The 16,345-nt window shown below is 52.6% G+C and overlaps 2 protein-coding genes across 4 annotated transcripts; both read left to right on the plus strand.

Annotated features, from left to right (window-relative positions):
- Positions 1–93: 93 nt before the first annotated feature.
- On the plus strand, positions 94–3,628 carry TTC36 (tetratricopeptide repeat domain 36). The gene is made up of 3 exons (XM_067566394.1): positions 94–639; positions 1,839–2,027; positions 2,932–3,628. The coding sequence occupies exons 1-3, from the start codon at positions 522–524 to the stop codon at positions 3,198–3,200; spliced, it is 576 nt and encodes a 191-aa protein (XP_067422495.1). The 5' UTR covers positions 94–521; the 3' UTR covers positions 3,201–3,628.
- A 139-nt stretch (positions 3,629–3,767) lies between these two features.
- On the plus strand, positions 3,768–16,339 carry TMEM25 (transmembrane protein 25). 3 transcript variants are annotated; one of them, XR_010923297.1, is made up of 9 exons: positions 4,960–5,312; positions 5,611–5,922; positions 6,842–7,132; positions 10,688–10,819; positions 10,978–11,008; positions 11,817–11,917; positions 12,241–12,327; positions 13,723–13,978; positions 15,844–16,339. XR_010923297.1 is itself a non-coding variant. In XM_067566344.1 (8 exons), the coding sequence occupies exons 1-8, from the start codon at positions 5,219–5,221 to the stop codon at positions 13,771–13,773; spliced, it is 1,095 nt and encodes a 364-aa protein (XP_067422445.1). In that variant the 5' UTR covers positions 3,768–5,218; the 3' UTR covers positions 13,774–15,574. The 3 variants fall into 3 exon arrangements, 2 of the variants coding, with proteins under 2 accessions (XP_067422445.1, XP_067422432.1); XM_067566344.1 differs by lacking the exon at positions 15,844–16,339 and having other exon boundaries at positions 3,768–5,312; positions 12,245–12,327; positions 13,723–15,574; XM_067566331.1 differs by lacking the exon at positions 15,844–16,339 and having other exon boundaries at positions 13,723–15,574.
- The last annotated feature ends 6 nt before the right edge of the window (positions 16,340–16,345 follow it).

Consider the following 16,345-nt stretch of genomic DNA (forward strand, 5'->3'; position numbering starts at 1 on the left):
GAGGGCTTGGACAAGAGTTTTGGTTGTGTAGGCAGGGAGGAAAGGCCCATGCTGGAGGAGGCATGTAAGAAAAAAAAGTCAAGATTTAACAATGGCCTGAATGTGAGTCCAGTTTATTTCCATATCTGTGCAATAGAAGCTGGTAATACTTTGCCTGGGACTAGAATCCCTCTCTTCCACACGCATCCTGTTACTGACCTCAACACCCGCAACAGTTTTAGGGAGTTCAGCTCACATTTGACATTTTCAATGTCTGGACCCTACAATTCCACTGCTGTCCTGGCCTAAAGTTAACAGCCAGCGGCCTGCCCTTTGCGGGCTTTATCTGCCTCTGGCCAGGAACAGAATATGCTAAAGTGCCATCTGAACATTAACTTCCCCTGCTGTTCTGAAGTGCATTGCCCTCATCTCCTCCCACACTCCTATTGGCTGCTTTTAGACCAGCCTCCCCCCTTAGAGTCTGCAGGCCTCATTCCTGGTTGTTAGAGGTGCTTTTTCCTGCCTCTCTCTGTGTGTTAAATATGGCTACAGCCAAGGACAGGGCGGTTCTGCAAACAATCTTTAACCCCAATACTCCTTTTGGGGTTATCCCCGGGTTAGCTGAGGAAGAGGAGGCGGCAGTGGCAGTCCAAGGGGAAGGTGAGGTTTCATTCAGCAGCTGTTGTACCTCTGGGGGCTCAGATTCTTGCTGGTAACTAAATGTCTCTGCAGTGGCTGTGATTTCCCCTCCCCACTGGCTGGGGAATGTGTGTGGTGTCTGATGTGTCTAATGTGTGTGGTGGCACTGGTTAATGAAGGGAAGAACATTCTGAATTGTGAACAACGGCACCGCTGTAATTCAAGAGAAATCATGGAGTTACACTGGGGGAAAACTAGTCCTATGGATGTTGTGGAATATTCCAGTGTTCCCCTGGCAGTGACTGATGGGGGCTTGGAGGCCAATTGCAGACAAACTGATGCAAGAGAGCTGTCTGGTTGCCTTTTGCCAGGCTGCATGTCTGTCCCTTAGATTAGAAGAGAACAGCAAGTCCCTGCATCTGTTACTCCTACCAGATAACGGTGCAACTGGGAGTTGGGGGGGGCCCCCAGAGCAGGGCTGGAATTACAGGCGATGGAAGGGTGGTAGCAAATACCCACCTGATCAGCCCAACCTGCCTTCTGCATTTGGGCAGTTACTGAAGCAGCCTTTGGCCTGGCAGACTGTCCAGCCATGAGCACAAATCTGGTTAGTTTGAGAAGGGCATCTCAAGGTCATGTCACCTCCCCCAAACTCACAAAGTTGTGACAAGTAACCAGGGAGTCTGGCCTGGATCAGAGTGCTGAGTGGATCCCGTTGGACACAACCCTGGTCCAGGCAGTCCCGTGGATCATACAGGAGACAGGACAGTTCCTCTTCTAATTCACTGGGGAGCAGGTCGGACACTTTGGCCCTGGGGCCAGGCCCCATGCACTTTGCAGTGAGGTTTCTGGTCTCTCTTTCCAGCAGCAAGTTTAGGTGAATCTGAAGGTGCTGAAAATTAAACTGCATGTTAGGTTTAAGTGCAGCCTGCTGTCCAGCCTGCATACCTGCCTAAGTAAAAGTGCCTGATGGGGATCTGCTGTCACAGCAACCAATGGCATGCCTGGGTGCTGCTCTCAACCCTTAGTGGATCAGGAAAGCAGAGCCCATGATTAGCTCAGAGGCCCTAGACTAACCCCTGGTCCAGTGGGTTCGCATGCCTGGAGGTGGTGAGGCTCTTCCCTCACTGTGCCCTGGTCTGGCACAGGGGATCATCCCCCAGCTGGGTGTCTGCCCAGAGTGCTGCATACATGAGGATTTTCCTTTGTGCATCACACAGATGGAGCTTTCGCCTCAGAACTGCTGGAGCAAGTCAAAGACCTGGAGCTGCAGGGGGTTTTAGCAGCTGAATCCGGAGATGTGAACACAGCCCTTGAGAGATTCAGTGAGGCCATTCAGCTCCTCCCAGAGCGAGCCTCAGGCTACAACAACCGTGCGCAAGCCCTTCGTCTGAAAGGGGTTGTGGCAGGTAATTGAGGAGTGGAGTCATGCCCATCACACATGGCTTGGCAGTTTCTGTTGGGTTGCAAACAGATGGGGGTCTGACTGGTTTTAGGAGTGAGTGGGCCAAGGGTGGATCTGATGGGCAGCAGTGCAGTCAGAGCACCCTGTATGTGAATCGCATACAATAGTGGAGCAGATCTCTCCCCTTGAGGGAGAGAAGCAGGGTCTAAGTTCAGGACTGGGAGCCAGGAACTCCTGGGTTCGAATCCTGACTTAATGTAATCCAGTTCTTCATGTGATGTTGCTGTGACAGGACCTTCTTTTGGGAGTCCTGAAATGTCCCCATTTTTCAGTCCCTTTGTTCCAGTGTGTTGCAGCACTGAGTAGAATTTGCTCTGTATTTACCAGGAACAAATTTTCAGGGCAATGAATGGGGTTTGGCATGGTTAGGATGAGTGCAGGCACTACTGGAGATGCGCTGGGGCTCAGAGTGAGTGTTCATGATTCTTGGTCTATGTTCCATGGTAGATAAATTCAGAAGAAGTTACCATGAAGAACACTCCCATGTTGTGGGTGGGTCAGAAGCTGGTGCACAGCATAGAAAATAGGCACTTCTGTCTATTGAACGAACATTTCATGATCCTTAAACGAATCTGCACAAAATAACCCTGTTTTTTTATTTTGAAAATGTGGTCATAGCATCTCAGCTCTGAGAGAGACTCTGTGGGTGGCTCCGGTCACTGCCCTGCGCCCTGCCTGTACAAGAGGGTTAAGACTTAGCTGTTCCAACAGAGGCGATGGAGAGCACCCAGTGCTGTGCATAGTAATCATGGATCTGAACCCTTAGGAGCCATAGCTGAGTCTCAGCACATTGCACTGACCAAGGACAGGCAAAGTTCACCCTTTGCTGCTGACTTGTCTCCAAACAGGTGCCCGGCAGGACCTGGACACAGCCCTGCACCTCAGCAGGGGCACAGGGTGTGTGGCATGCCAATGTTTCGTGCAACGAGGCCTCATCAACCAGCTGCAGGGGCATGAGGACGATGCAAGGCAAGATTTTGAGCGGGCGGCCAGCTTGGGTAGTGCCTTTGCTCGGCACCAGCTGGTCCTGATGAACCCCTACTCAGCACTCTGCAACCAGATGCTGTTAGAGATGATGAGGAAGCTGCAGAACCCAGACCTCCAGGGGAGCAACTAGAGCCCCTCTGTCCAGGCAAGAGGTCAGATGGGATTGCCCCAGGGGAGAGGGTTGTTAATGAATCATTCTGCTGGGCCAAGCAGACACCTGCTCTGTACAGAATCCTGAACTCTCCAGAGGGGCAAGGGCAGCCTAGATTGGTGCATCCTGAGCAACAGCCAGAAGTTTGTTTCACAGAGCCTGAGGGATCTCAATCCTGGCAGCCTCTGCTGGCCTGGCACAGAGCATGGTCTGCAGTGTCTGTGTCAGACAGGCTCACAGGTGAAGCCCTCAGGCAGGTGAGCCACCTGGCAGGGATTCACCATGAGATTGGCCCCTGTGTAGTCCACTTCTTGGACTTGCCTGCCCTAGAGAAGAGCTGACCCTGCTTGAGCTTTAGCATTGTTCTTCCCTATGCCAAATAAACTCCAGTTTGACTGGTCCTGAGAGCCAGATGTTTGGGCTTAATTAATGTTATTTTCACTTCTATGTAAGCAGTCATGAAAGGGTGCTCTCCGAAAACCCCTGTCCTTCCCTCTGTCCCTAGCAAATGTAGTCTGAGGTTTATTGAGTTCTCCAGTTCCTTGTTTGCATTTCACTCCGTTAGGGCAGTGGAAATAGAGGGGCCTATTGTCAGTGACAGTAGCCGAGGGGACAGAGTGCTGGACGAGGGCTTTGGAAACTGGGTTCCTTCCTTGCTCTGCCACAGACTTATTGTGGGATCATGGGTAAATCACTTAGTCTTTCTGTCTCGGTTCCTTCATTTATTTGTCTTATGTATTTAAACGGTGGGTGGTGTGAGGCAGGGACTCTCTCAATATGCACATTCAGCCCCTAGCACCGTGGTGCCTCAATCTGCTACTATGTGTTACTACTCCCAGAGTGGGGTTTATGTACCGAGGGCTTTCTTAACGCTGCAAGTGGTGTAAGTATAGACTTCCCTTTGCACTCCCTCTGCGCGGCTCAGTGTGATGCTGTGGGGTTCAGGGCTCCAGTGCTGACAGGGAGGGCCTCTCTTCCTCCCTAATGCTTTTGCCCTTAAACTCATCGCAAACATCATTCTTCCTAGGGGGTTTTTAACCTGCTTTTTGTTCTGGTTGCAGAGTGTAATCTCTACTCTCACGGCTTGTCTGTGCTTACCTCGGAGACTCAGGGGCAGTCGACCGGACTTAGGCAAGCTACGCAGAAAGCTTGCCTTAACGCCCGTCGATTTCTCTGCTTCTGTTCTGCGCGCCCGGCACTGCACGGCCCGGCCCGGCACGGCACTGGCGGGAAGGGAGTTCCCCTGGCGGCGCCACGCCACTTACGCCCTCGATCTCTGGATCGACTGCGCGGCTCTGCCCTGAGCACTCGGGCACGGCAGAGAGGTCGATCGGACGGTGGCGTCAGTGAAGACACAGCCTGAAAGGCTGGCAGCGTGGGCTCCAGCTCCCGGGGCTGGGCCTGCGGGGTTACCGCCCGGCCTGCCGCCTGCAGCGCTGTCGGCGTGGGGCGAAGGGCCTTCCACCCCGTCAGTGTCCGAGCAGCAGCGTGGCCCTGTCTGGCTGCAGCTGTGCGCAGAGCTCTGCCCCCGCCTGCCGCCAGGCCAGGCCGCCCCAGGGCAGCGCAGCAGCACGGCGGCGCGGGCGCCCGGCCTGAGCGCGATCCCGAGCAACCGGCCTCGAGCCTGCGCCCGCCGCAGCGGCGCGTCCTTGGGGCTCGCCCCCGTCACCGCCCTGGGCAGAGCGAGCGCGAGCTTCCCCCGCCCCGCCCCGCCCCCGCCCGGCCGCGCGCAGAACGCGGGTGTGAGGCGGTTGGGTGCGCGCGGGCGCGAGCCCCCTGCAGTGGCGGGCTGGGGCTGGCGCTGGCGCTGAGGGAGCCGGAGCCGGGCCTGGGGGCCTCGCCTGCACCTCAGCGTCCCCCGGCCTCGACACGTCCGGCCTGGCGCAGCCCCTCGCAGGGCCCAGGCGGCAGCGGGGGGAGCCGCTTCTCCTGGCCGGGTACCGCGGGAGCCGCTTCTCCTGGCGGCGGGGCCCGGGGCGGGGCGGGGCGGGGCGCGGATGGAGCGGGCCGGTCGGAGCCGGGCCGGCGGGGCTGCCCTGCCCCGGGCGCTGCTGCCGCTGCTGCTGCTCTGGGAGGCGCTGGTGCAGCCAGGTAAGGCTGGGCCGGGGCGGGGCGGGGCGGGCGGGGAGCCCCGGTGTCCTGCGGTGCTGGCCCCGTCTCGGCGTGGCGGGGCCCCTGGACCGCGCTGGCCCCGGGCGGGCGGGCGGGCGCCGAGACTCGCGCAGGGCGGCCGGGCCCGCCGCCCGCTCCCCAGCCAGCGCAGCGCAGCGCAGCGCGGGGTCTCCGCGGCCTGTTCCCGCCGCGGGCCGTGTGGGCGCGGGGGGCGCGGGGCGCAGGTAGGACGAGCTCCGGCCAAGCCCTGGCGGCGTTTCTCGCCCGGTCCCGGCAGGGCGGGCGGAGCCGGCTCCCCGGATCGACGGGCGGTCGCTGCTGGTGAGCACCCTGCAGGAGGAGGAGCGGCGGGACTTCACCTGCCGGGCGGGCAGCTGGAGAGCCGTGCCCGCGCTCACCTGGTACTTGAACGGCCGGAAGCAGGAGACCAACGGCTCCACCCTCCTGACCACCTCGGCTGAGGCCTTCGAGCAGAGCTCCAGCACGTTCACCGTGACGGCGCAGCGCGCAGACCGAGAGCTGAACTGCTCGCTGATGGACCCAGCCTCCGGCAAGACCGCCAACGCCTCGGTGCTCCTCAACGTGCAGTGTAAGGGCTGCCCCCTCGGTTCGGCCGGGGCCGGGGCCAGGTCCCTCGTCCCAGAGAATTCATTAGGGCAGAGACCAAGAGCTCTGGTGTGGCAGCCCTCCCCACAGCAAGCATCTTCATCCTGTTCTGCAGCCTCACCCCTTCTCTTCTCCTCTCCCAATCCTGACCCCACTGTTCCAGCCCTTCCCCTTCACCCCAGCTTTTCTGCTGCCCCTCCCTCCTGACTGGCAGCCTTAGGAACTCCAAGAGAGGCAGCTGGTCAGACCGCGCACTGAGTGCTCACGGTACCCTGGGATCCACCAAATGTATTTCCCTGAAGACGTGAGGGAGAGTTGGACCCAGCTCTCCTGCACTTTCTCCAGCCGAGTCCCATGCGGTTAGACACGGTGGAATGGAAGAGGCTTCCCTCCCACCCATGCTTGTGTCTGTGGACCAAGGAAGCAGCTGGGGCTGGACTGGGAACGGTGATTGTGCAGTGCCCTGGATGCCCTGACCAGCTGCAGGGGCTGTAATCATTATTCTCAATAGCAGCTACTTAGTGCCAGCACTTGAGGGGTTGAGCCCTGTGCCTCCAACTCAGATATGCAGAGAATACAGGAGAGTGACCTGAATGCGTCACTAATAATGACGCCTCCTCATTAAAATGCTCCACAAACGCAGTGATGGTGTTTCCCTCCCACCATTGCCAAATTCAACCCTGGCAGAAGAACTCTGCCCCTCAACCCACAAACCCCTGCTCCCAGCCCACAGCCAGGAGTCCTGACCCGCAGATCCCTGCTGTAGCCCACTAGACCCCATTCCCTGTCCCCTGATCTAACCACTAGATCCTGCTGCCTCCCCAGTGTCAGAGTTCACTGGGTTCAAGACCTGGGGCCAGCTCTGTCTTACACACATTTGGTTTGTGTCCCTTCTTGCCCAGTTAAACCAGAGATCATGAAGATGAATGCCAAGTACCAGGAGGCCAAGGACCCAGGTCTCTTCATGGTTCTCTTTGTCCTGGTGCGGGCCAACCCTCCAGCCAGCATCACCTGGATAGACCAGGATGGGCACATGATGGTGAACACGTCTGACTTCCTCATCCTGGACACCAAGAGCTACCCCTGGCTGACCAACCACACCGTGCAGGTGCAGCTCAGCAGCATGGCCAAGAACTTCTCTTTCACTGCAGCCAATAACGTGGGCATCGCCAACTCCTCCATCCTGCTGCCGGGTAGGTGCGACCCATCTGGGAGTCGGGCACTAGGGCTGGAGAGCACTGCAGAGTGAGGCCGCCCCCCATCTCATCTTGGTCTGGGGTGATCCGCAAATCCAGCAGTGGCGGGAGAGGCTGCAGTCTGTGCAAGGAGGGCTGTGGGGACAAGCACCTGAGTGAGGGATGTCCATGGGGGAAATGAATGAGCTGAGGGCTTGTGGGGATGGAGACTTCTTCCCTATTACTGCCCCTGGAGAGGAACTGATATCTCTTTTGTCTCCCTAATATGCACCCCCCTGAGCCAGCCTGTCCCCATGCCCTGAGGCAAGATCAGAACCAGTGCTTCCTAGAGGGGAAAGACCCTGTATCCCACTCCCCCCAGAAAGCATCTCTGTTTTGTGAGAGGAGCCCAGCTGTATCTGAGGCTTCCTGCTCCACCCTGGGGTTACTTGGGGAACTGGGTAGTGAATATAGAGACTCATAGCATCCTTCTGAAGTGCAGCACCTGGAGGTGCAGACGTGAATAAAGTCCAGACCAGTAATTTATATACTTGGTGCTTTAATGGAGCCAACTTCACAAAGCTGAAAGCAGTTATGAGCTAGTTCAGCTGAGAGGAAGAAAAAATGTGAATGATAACTGAGAATCATTTAACAACACCTTGCTAGATGACCAAAAAGCTCCAATCAAAGAGCACCATGTTGGTTAAAAAACTGACCTGATTTTAGTGGGGAGGTAAAGAGAACTATAAAAAATTAACATGTGGAAGAAAGGGAAGTTAATAAGAAGAAGAACATAAGACCGGCCAAACTGGGTCAGACGCATGGTCCATCCAGCCCAGTGTCCTGTCTTCCAGAAGTGGCCAGTGCCAGGTGCTTCAGAGGGAATGAATAGAACAGGTAATCATCAAGTGATCTGTCCCCTGTCACCCATTCCCAGTTTCTGGCAGAAGCTAAGGATACTTCAGAGCATGGGGTTGCATCTCTGTCCATTCTGGCTAGTAGCTATTGATGGACCTGTCCTCCACGAACTTGTCTAGTTCTTTTTTGAACCCTGTTATAGGCTTGGCTTTCACAACATCCTGTGGCAAAGAGTTCCATAGGTTGACTTTGCATTGTGTGACGAAATACTTCCTTTTGTTTGTTTTAAACTTGTTGCATATTAATTTAATTTGGTGACCCCTAGCTCTTGAGTAAATCATATTTCATTATTTACTCCTTCTCATACCAGTCATGATTTTATAGGCCTCTATCATATCTCCCCCTTAGTCATCTCTTTTCCAAGCTGAAAAGTCCCAGTTTTATTAATCTCTGCTCCTATGGATGTTGTTTCATACTCCTAATCATTTTTGTTGCCCTTTTCTCTACCTTTTCCATTTCCAATATATCTTTTCTGAGATGCAGTGACCAGATCTGCGCACAGTATTCAAGATGTTGAGCATACCATGGATTTATAAAGAGGCAATATATTTTCTGTCTTATTATCTATCCTTTTCCTAATGATTCCCAACATTCTATTAGCTTTTTTGACTGGCACTGCACACTGAGTGGATGTTTGCAGAGAACTATGACTCCCGAGATCTCTTCCTTGAGTGGTATCAGCTAATTTAGACTCCCATCATTTTATATATGTAATTAGAATTATGTTTTTCAATGTTAAATTATAATTAATATAAATCAGAAGTGAAAAATTGTAGAAAATTAATAAGGGAAGCAAAAGGACTCAAGGAGAAATGTAGGGCCAGCAGAGTTAAGGACAATAAGGAGTTTTTAAAATCTATTAGGAACAAAAGGAATCCTAATAGTAGTATTAGTTCATTATTGGACCAATGGTAGAATTATCAGTACTAATGCAGAAAAGGCAGAAATGTTCAATAAATATTTCTGTTCTGTATTTGGGGGTAAAAAACAGATGATATAACATCATCACATGGTGATAACACACTTTTCATGCCACTAGTATCTCTTGCGTATATTAAACAGAAGCTAGTAAGTTAGACATTTTAAAAATCTGTAGGTTCAGATAACTTGCATCCAAGAGTTTTAGAAGAGTTGGCTGATGAGCTCAGTGGACCATTTATGTTGATTTCCAATAAGGTTTGAAGCACTGGGTAAGTTCCAGAGGACTAGGAGAAAGCTAATGTACCCACTTTTAAAAAGGTTAAACGGAACAACTCGTGATTATAGGTCTGTCAACCTGACATCGACCCTGGGCAGGATAATGGAGTGGCTGATATGGGATTCAGTTAATAAAGAATTAAAGGAGGATGTAATTAATGCAAATTAACATGAGTTTATGGAAAATAGATCCTGTCAAATAACTTGATTTTTTTTTAAATGAAATTATGAATTTGGTTGATAAACATATTGACATAATATATTTAGACTTCTGTAGGGCTTTTGACTTGGTATTGCATGATATTTTGATTAAAAAAATAGAATAATATAAAATTAATATAGCACACATTAAATGAATTAAAAACTGACTGATGGGTCTCAAAATGTAACTGTAAATGTGGAATCATCATTGACCATGTGTGTTCCCAGTGGGGTTCCACAAGGATTGGTTCTTGGCCCTACACTATTTAATATTTTTATCAGTGACCTGGAAGAAAACATAAAGTCATCACTGATAAAGTTTGCAGATGACACTGATCTCGGGGGAGTGTTAAATAATGAGGGACAGGTCACTGATCTGGATTGCTTGGTAAACTGGATGCAAGCAAACAAAATATACATTTTGATACAGCTAAATGTAAATGTATACATCTAGGAACAAAGAATGTAGGCCATGCTTACGGGATGGGGGACTCTATTCTGGGAAGTAGAGACTCTGAAAAACACTTGGGAGTCATGGTGGATAATCAGCCGAATACGAGCTCCTAGTGTGATGCTGTGGCCAAAGTAGCTAATGAAATCCTGGGATGCATAAATAGGGGAATCTCGAGTTGGAGCAGAGATTATTTTACCTCTGCATTTGGAACTGGTGCGACCACTGCTGCAATACTGTGTCCAGTTCTGGTGTCCACAATTCAAGGGCGATGTTGATCAATTGAAGAGGGGTCACAGAAGGATTAGAAAACATGCTTTCTAGTGACAGACTCAAAGAGCACAGTTCATTTAGCTTGATAAAAAGAAGGTTAAGGGGTGACTTGATGACTGTCTATAAGGAGCAAATAGTTAATGATGGGCTCTTCAATCTATCAGAGAAAAGTAGAACAAGATCCAATGGCTGGAAGTTGAAGCTAGACAAATTCAGGTTGTGGTTGCGGTTGCGGTGGATTCTCCATCACGGACAATTGTTAAATCAAGAGTGGATGTTCTTCTAGCAGATCTGCTGTGGGATATTGTGGGGCAGTTCTCTGGCCTGTGCTATACATAAGGTCAGATAAGATGGCCACAATGGTCCCTCCTGGCCTTGGAATCTATGAACCTATGATGGGGGAGCCGTAGATGCCAGATAAGCCTCCTCTGGTGCCATATAGGAATGGCCAGTGAGCCCAGGCCTTGGGGTGGCGTAGCCCTGTGTCTGCTGCGTTTGGAGGTCGCTAATGCGGGTGGCTGGCTCTTGTGCAGGTCTCCTGGACACCCGTGTGGAGCTGTCCCTCTTGGCCATTGTCGTTGGAGGAGCCTTGGCACTGGGGACCCTCCTCTGCCTCAATACCCTCATCATCTGTGTGGTCTGCAGGAAGGGGAAGAAGGCGTCAGGTGAGAGGCACATGACCTTGCACTGCCAGTGCCCTGGCTTGGGAGGGCTCCTTCCCCCCAGCCTCTAGGGTCAAGGCCCTGGCACCCCTGCCGTGCCCAGCTCTGGGTAAAGGGCCAGGATGCCAGCTTTGTCCCTAACGCACTGTCTTCTTTGCCAGGGCTCTCTGGACCTGCACCGCTGCCCCAGAGGTAACCCACTGCTGCACCTTGGTGCTGGGGTCTCTGTTCTGGCAGGACTTGGTGGAGGGGTAAAAGTGCCTTATTTAGCCTCCCTCTGCCACCCTCACTGAACGACCTGACGCCTGCATTCCACACACACTCCTGTGCCTGCCTCTCCACCCCCTCACTGCTTTGGCATGTGTAATTTTTGGGGATGGTCTGGGGCTGCCTGGAGCATGTGGAGATTGGCCCAGCTCCACAGGGTGGCTGCTGGGTGGTCACTCCCCTAGGGGTGGGATAAGTTTAGTGGTGTTGCCAGGTGCCAGATTTTTAGGACTGAAGACTGGAGATCTCTATCCCCAGAGGTGGGACAGTCTGGGCACCCCCAGCCTGCCCTGCCCTGGTTAGGCCTGTCTAGGGGAAAGAGAGGAGTCCAGTGCCTGGGGCCAGTTGGGGCTGACTGTAATTTGGGCCCTTGGGAGCTAGACTCACTCCTGCCAACTCACTTCACAGAGGGCCCCCAGCCACTGCATGGGGACACTGTCCAGTCCCTACCAAGCTGGGCTGGGCTCCCTGTCCCAGCCCCAGACCCCCCCTCAAGCAGCTCTGGTCCCATGGGACACGGATGCAGCAGCAGGGGCTGCGGGCCAGCCTAGCTGTGTGTTCCAAGGCCCTGCAACCCTGCCTGGAATGAGCCAAATCTACTGAAATGTAGGCATGAACTGGGGCCAGTGAGGGCGGAGGCAAGACCTCTTAGCTGGGGGAGAGACCTGCACTGCAGTGGGCTGTGCCATTGGAGGGTGCTCTTCCAGCCTGTCAGTCTTTGTTCTTGTTGCAGTGATTCCAACAACCTGAGGCTGAACAGGGTGCGACTGCCCCGAGAGAACATGTCCCTCCCATCCAACCTGCAGCTCAACGACCTCACGCAGGCAGCCAAAGGTGCGTTCCCTACCAGAGCCAGGCAGCCCAGAGGGGTCTCCCCTGAGCTGGGCACAGCTGCCCATAGTAGATGGGGTGGGATTTCCCATTGACCCAGTGTGACCCTTTTCCTGGGACCCCTCTGGTTCTGCATCTGTCTGGGGCAGGGACTTCCCCTTTGATTCTAGGTCTGTGCTTGGGACCTGGGTCCCTACTGCATTTGGAGGGAGGGATGGGGCGGTGCCCCCAGGCAGGGGAGTCCCAGCTCTGTTGGGGGCAGTACAGACATGTGGGCACGATGCATGTGACTCCTCCTCACCCCAAACTCCTCCTTCCCCTGACAGCCAGGCATGGAGACACGGGAATCCAGATCGAGCGCCATGATGACGCCCTGTCAGAGCCAGAGAACAGCCTGGACCTTGGTTACAGAGGTAGCATGTCTGGGCAGCAGGGGCCCTGTAGGTGCAGGGAGTGGATGTGGGAGAGGTGGTTCCATCCTGTGATGGGCTAGTGCAGACAGGTCGCTGCTGGGTGCAGTGTCAGTCCCAGCTCTGCACTGGAGGAGTGAGAGAGCCGGGGTAAAATGGGAGGCAGCTGCTGTGTGGGAAAGCACAGCATGGGGGCTCAGAGGGCCATGCTCCCGGGGCCCTCAAGCAAAGTATTAGATAAACAACACGGTGCGCTCAGCTGTGAGTAGGAAACCTGGCCAAGCCCGCACAGAACCCAGCTGCCCATTCAGGAGAGCATATTCTTCTGCACTCAGCAGACATGCCCTCCACCTTAGCCGCAGTCACTCCTGCTGCCTGGCGAAAGGACCAGAAACATCCAGGGCACGGTTTTGTTTGGCTGCAGGAAGGGTCTGTTGGTGCTGGCAGGGGCTATGGGAGAGGTCAGAAGCAGCAGTGATAGGATGACACAGAGCTAGTAGTAACACGGGAATGAGAAATGGTGAGACCAGCTCTGGACAGTGGCTGCCTCAGCGGGACCCCCGGGCTGCTGGCTCCAGTGAGCTGGCTGGGGGCTGTTCCCTGTCCTTTGGTGGCTGGACAGGAGAGCAAAGAGCCAATTAGCACAGCATGTACAAAATGCATTTTAAAATTATTTGTGCTGGATGTGTAAAAATGTTTATCAAGATGTTTTTAATTGAAAACTGATTTATTAAACAAAGGAAGTATTTGTAGGTAGTGAACTGAACTGATCTTCTGATCACCATGTCCTTCAAGATTTTAGAACTAGTAGATCTCATCCTCTCAAACTAGTTTTTATTCATAGACTGGAAGAGAAAAACAAGCCTTCCTGCTTTTTTACTCCCAATCGGTTTCTTAATTTTGACTGAACTAGTTGAATAAACTGAAATTAGGCAAATATTCTCTCTGCATCTGCAGAAGAGGCTTCTGCTATCAAAAACTGGTTTAGCACTTCAGCAAACTTTGATTCCAGGTGCATAGCCAGTGACTTCTAGCAGTTCAGTGGTTTGACTTTCTTTAAAACTTGGTAGCAAACAAGTACTACTTAATATATTTTTAATAGATTGTAGCATGCTTAGACCTTAGCAGTGGTTGTCATAATTTCAGACAGGTTTTCTTTTTTTAAACAACTTATTTAACTTAAACATTAAAGAACTCCTCCTTTTACCTGCTGTGGTAGCTCTGCTGAGTGAGCCCAGCCAGCAGGAGTGTCTCACCTGGAAGTTGTCCTCTGTAGATATTAACAAATGGGCTGAAATGGTCTGAATGGGAGGCTGCAGCAAGACGGGGGCCAGTGCACCACCTGCAACCAGCGGCTTTGTGCTGCAGGGCCCGTGTCGGGTTTCTTTTGTCTTTCAGGTTTTGTCCGGTTCCCGATTGTTGGGCACATTTACAAAGTGTCCAGCATGAGCAGTGATGAGATATGGCTCTGACTATGTAGGCAGGACACGCTGATGGGGTCCAGGTCATCCCTCCCCTGGGATGAGTCCATTGATCCATCAGCACTGCAGACCCATTCAGGAGCTGCAGTTCTCCACCGAGATGCCCCCAGGATCCCAGACAGCAGAAGTCAGCTCAGAACAAGCTCTTGGTGGAACCACCACCGGATCTCCAGGTGAGAGAAGTGCAACGTCGCTAATGTCCTGCGACTCCAGGTCTTCCACACCATCCTGCCCCAAGGATCTCTGGGCTCTTCAGCTCTCTCGCTTGTCATGAGTTTAGTGGGTCTCACCTAAAACACCTTGGAAGCTGATTTTTTAAGACGTCTCCAGCATGCTGGAGGCAGGTCGAGCGCCTGGTGTGGGAATGGCCTGTGCTCCTGCCCAGGAGCAAGAGGAATTCATGCATACAACAGCCGTGGTCATTTCATCTCCACTCAGCCGGGGAGCATCCTTCTCTGAATGGATCAGGGCTGCGTTCAGGAGTCTGAAACTGCTGGGAGTGGAGGATGAGGTAATGTCAGCATCTCAGGGGAGATGGGCGGGGAGCCAGGCTTGACCAAACTCCAATTTGTCAGTTGCAGATTCCCTCTCAGGCCTGGCCAAGTCCCTAAGCCCAATGACTTCAAAGTGGCTCCTGATTTTGGTGTCGTCTGACTCCTGATGTCTGGGTTTCAGAAGGGCTGGTGCCGGCTGCTACCAGGGGACTATGCTCCCCAGATCAGGATCCAGGTGTTCCAAGCTAGTGTGGGCCTATCCCCTATGTGTTGGGTATGGAATCATGTAGTGGGAGATGGAACAGACTTACCTCCCCGTGTAGCTGGGAGGGGAGAAGCCCTCTGAGAATGTTAGTGCTAAAAATCAAAAGAGCAAGCACTGAGGCAGCAAGCACTGAGGCAGCTGCTCTAGGTCTGTCCTCTGCTGGGGGGAAATATACTCACAGCAAAACCAGTCTGCATGCCCCCTGCTGCTTCTCAGCCCCCGTTAATGCTAGACCTAGAATAGGACAGCAGCGATGGGCTGCTTCTGGATCATCCAATCTGGGAGAAAGGCCCATGGGCTGTTTCTGTTTGGAGCCCATGGCTGTCTCCTGGAGAAGAACGAGAGTGATGAAGGGAAGTTCTTAATCTCTGAAAAGAACATTTAGGAGAGAGGAATCCCTGCTCTGCCCTCCTTTCCACTCGTAACTCCCTGCAGGCCATGGGCAGGTATGGGTGTGCCTGAGGACAGCCCCACCTATCTCTACATCTCCCCTCCGTACCTAGGCACTGCAACACACACAGCACATTTCTGTGTGGGAAAACCACTGCTGATCCTAACCATCCATTGCAATAACCAGGGTGTCATTCCTACAGTCCAGAGCAGCTGTGGCAGCACCTGGACACCAGGATGGCTTTGAGTTTTTTAGCCTTTGCTTTGTTAATGTCTTGCTTATGGCCTGTGTGTTTTGCTGTGGTGATGGTCTCTTTGTGAATGTGCATCTGGAAAGAGCAACTCTTTCCTGTGAGACTCCCATGCGTGACCCTTCTTATGCCGAGAAGTTGGCTTGGCCTGCCAAATTTTGCCCTGGGTACCAGTGAATACGCACACACAGGTGCTGGTGGAAATAAATATACCTGGCCATTCAAGCTGATCAGCCGTTCAGTACTACCTTAAGCTATGCATCAAATTATCTAGCAGCTGTTAGCTGTTCTAAGCTGCTGCATTGTTAACTGAGGCATGTTTCTATGTAACTTAGGCCCTTTAAGAATAAAAAGCTATCAGCAAAGTAATATAGAGCTGCTTCTAAACAGACCAATGCTCTGCCTCCTGCAGGGGTTGATGGGATGGAGGGACCTACCTTGCTGCTTTAGTGGCTGTGCCTGATGCCCTGAGGGCGCCTTAAGCTTTCCTCACCCCAAGGGTCTCTCCTTCAGAGCAGGGGTGAGTGGGTTGACTTGATAGCGTCTGGAAAGTTCTTCCGACAGCAATAAACCAAACAATTCTCTGTAGCAATGGGCTGGTTATTTCTGGTGACCTGTCCTCTTTTCCCAAAATGCAGGATGAGACTGAGCCACATTCTGCTGGATTTACGCTAGGCTGACATGGATCAGAGCTAGTGCCCTCATCTCTACAAAGAGGCTGATAAAGGGGACATTTCATGTAGTAACTGATGCCACCTACAGGAAACAAGGGGGAAAAACTCCACTCTTCCTTCACAGAAAGGTAGTACCACCATCTCTCCTTAGCTTTCTCCCTGTATGGCTGCTACTGGGCTCCCCCTACAGAGTAAGGGCCCATCCACAGCACCATCTTCTCCCCTTTAATTGCTTCCACTGACAGCTCTTCTTCCTTGCAGGACAGGTTTACACACGCACATGAAGTGTGGTGAATATATAACTTTATTAGAAATGCTAAGACTACCCCTAGGTGAATGACGTTTGTGGCCCTTAGTGCTGTTCACCTCTCCTTTTAGTAGCTGAATCTTGCACTAATGGAAACTGCGGCAGAGAAGCAATTCAAGGCCCATATCTGTCTTTTAGGGAAAGATTCAAGTTCCCTAC

Source organism: Emydura macquarii, unplaced genomic scaffold, assembly GCF_026122565.2.
Source record: "Emydura macquarii macquarii isolate MOO-44397 ecotype Brisbane River unplaced genomic scaffold, CSIRO-AGI_Emac_v2 contig_312, whole genome shotgun sequence".
NCBI lineage: Eukaryota > Metazoa > Chordata > Testudines > Chelidae > Emydura > Emydura macquarii.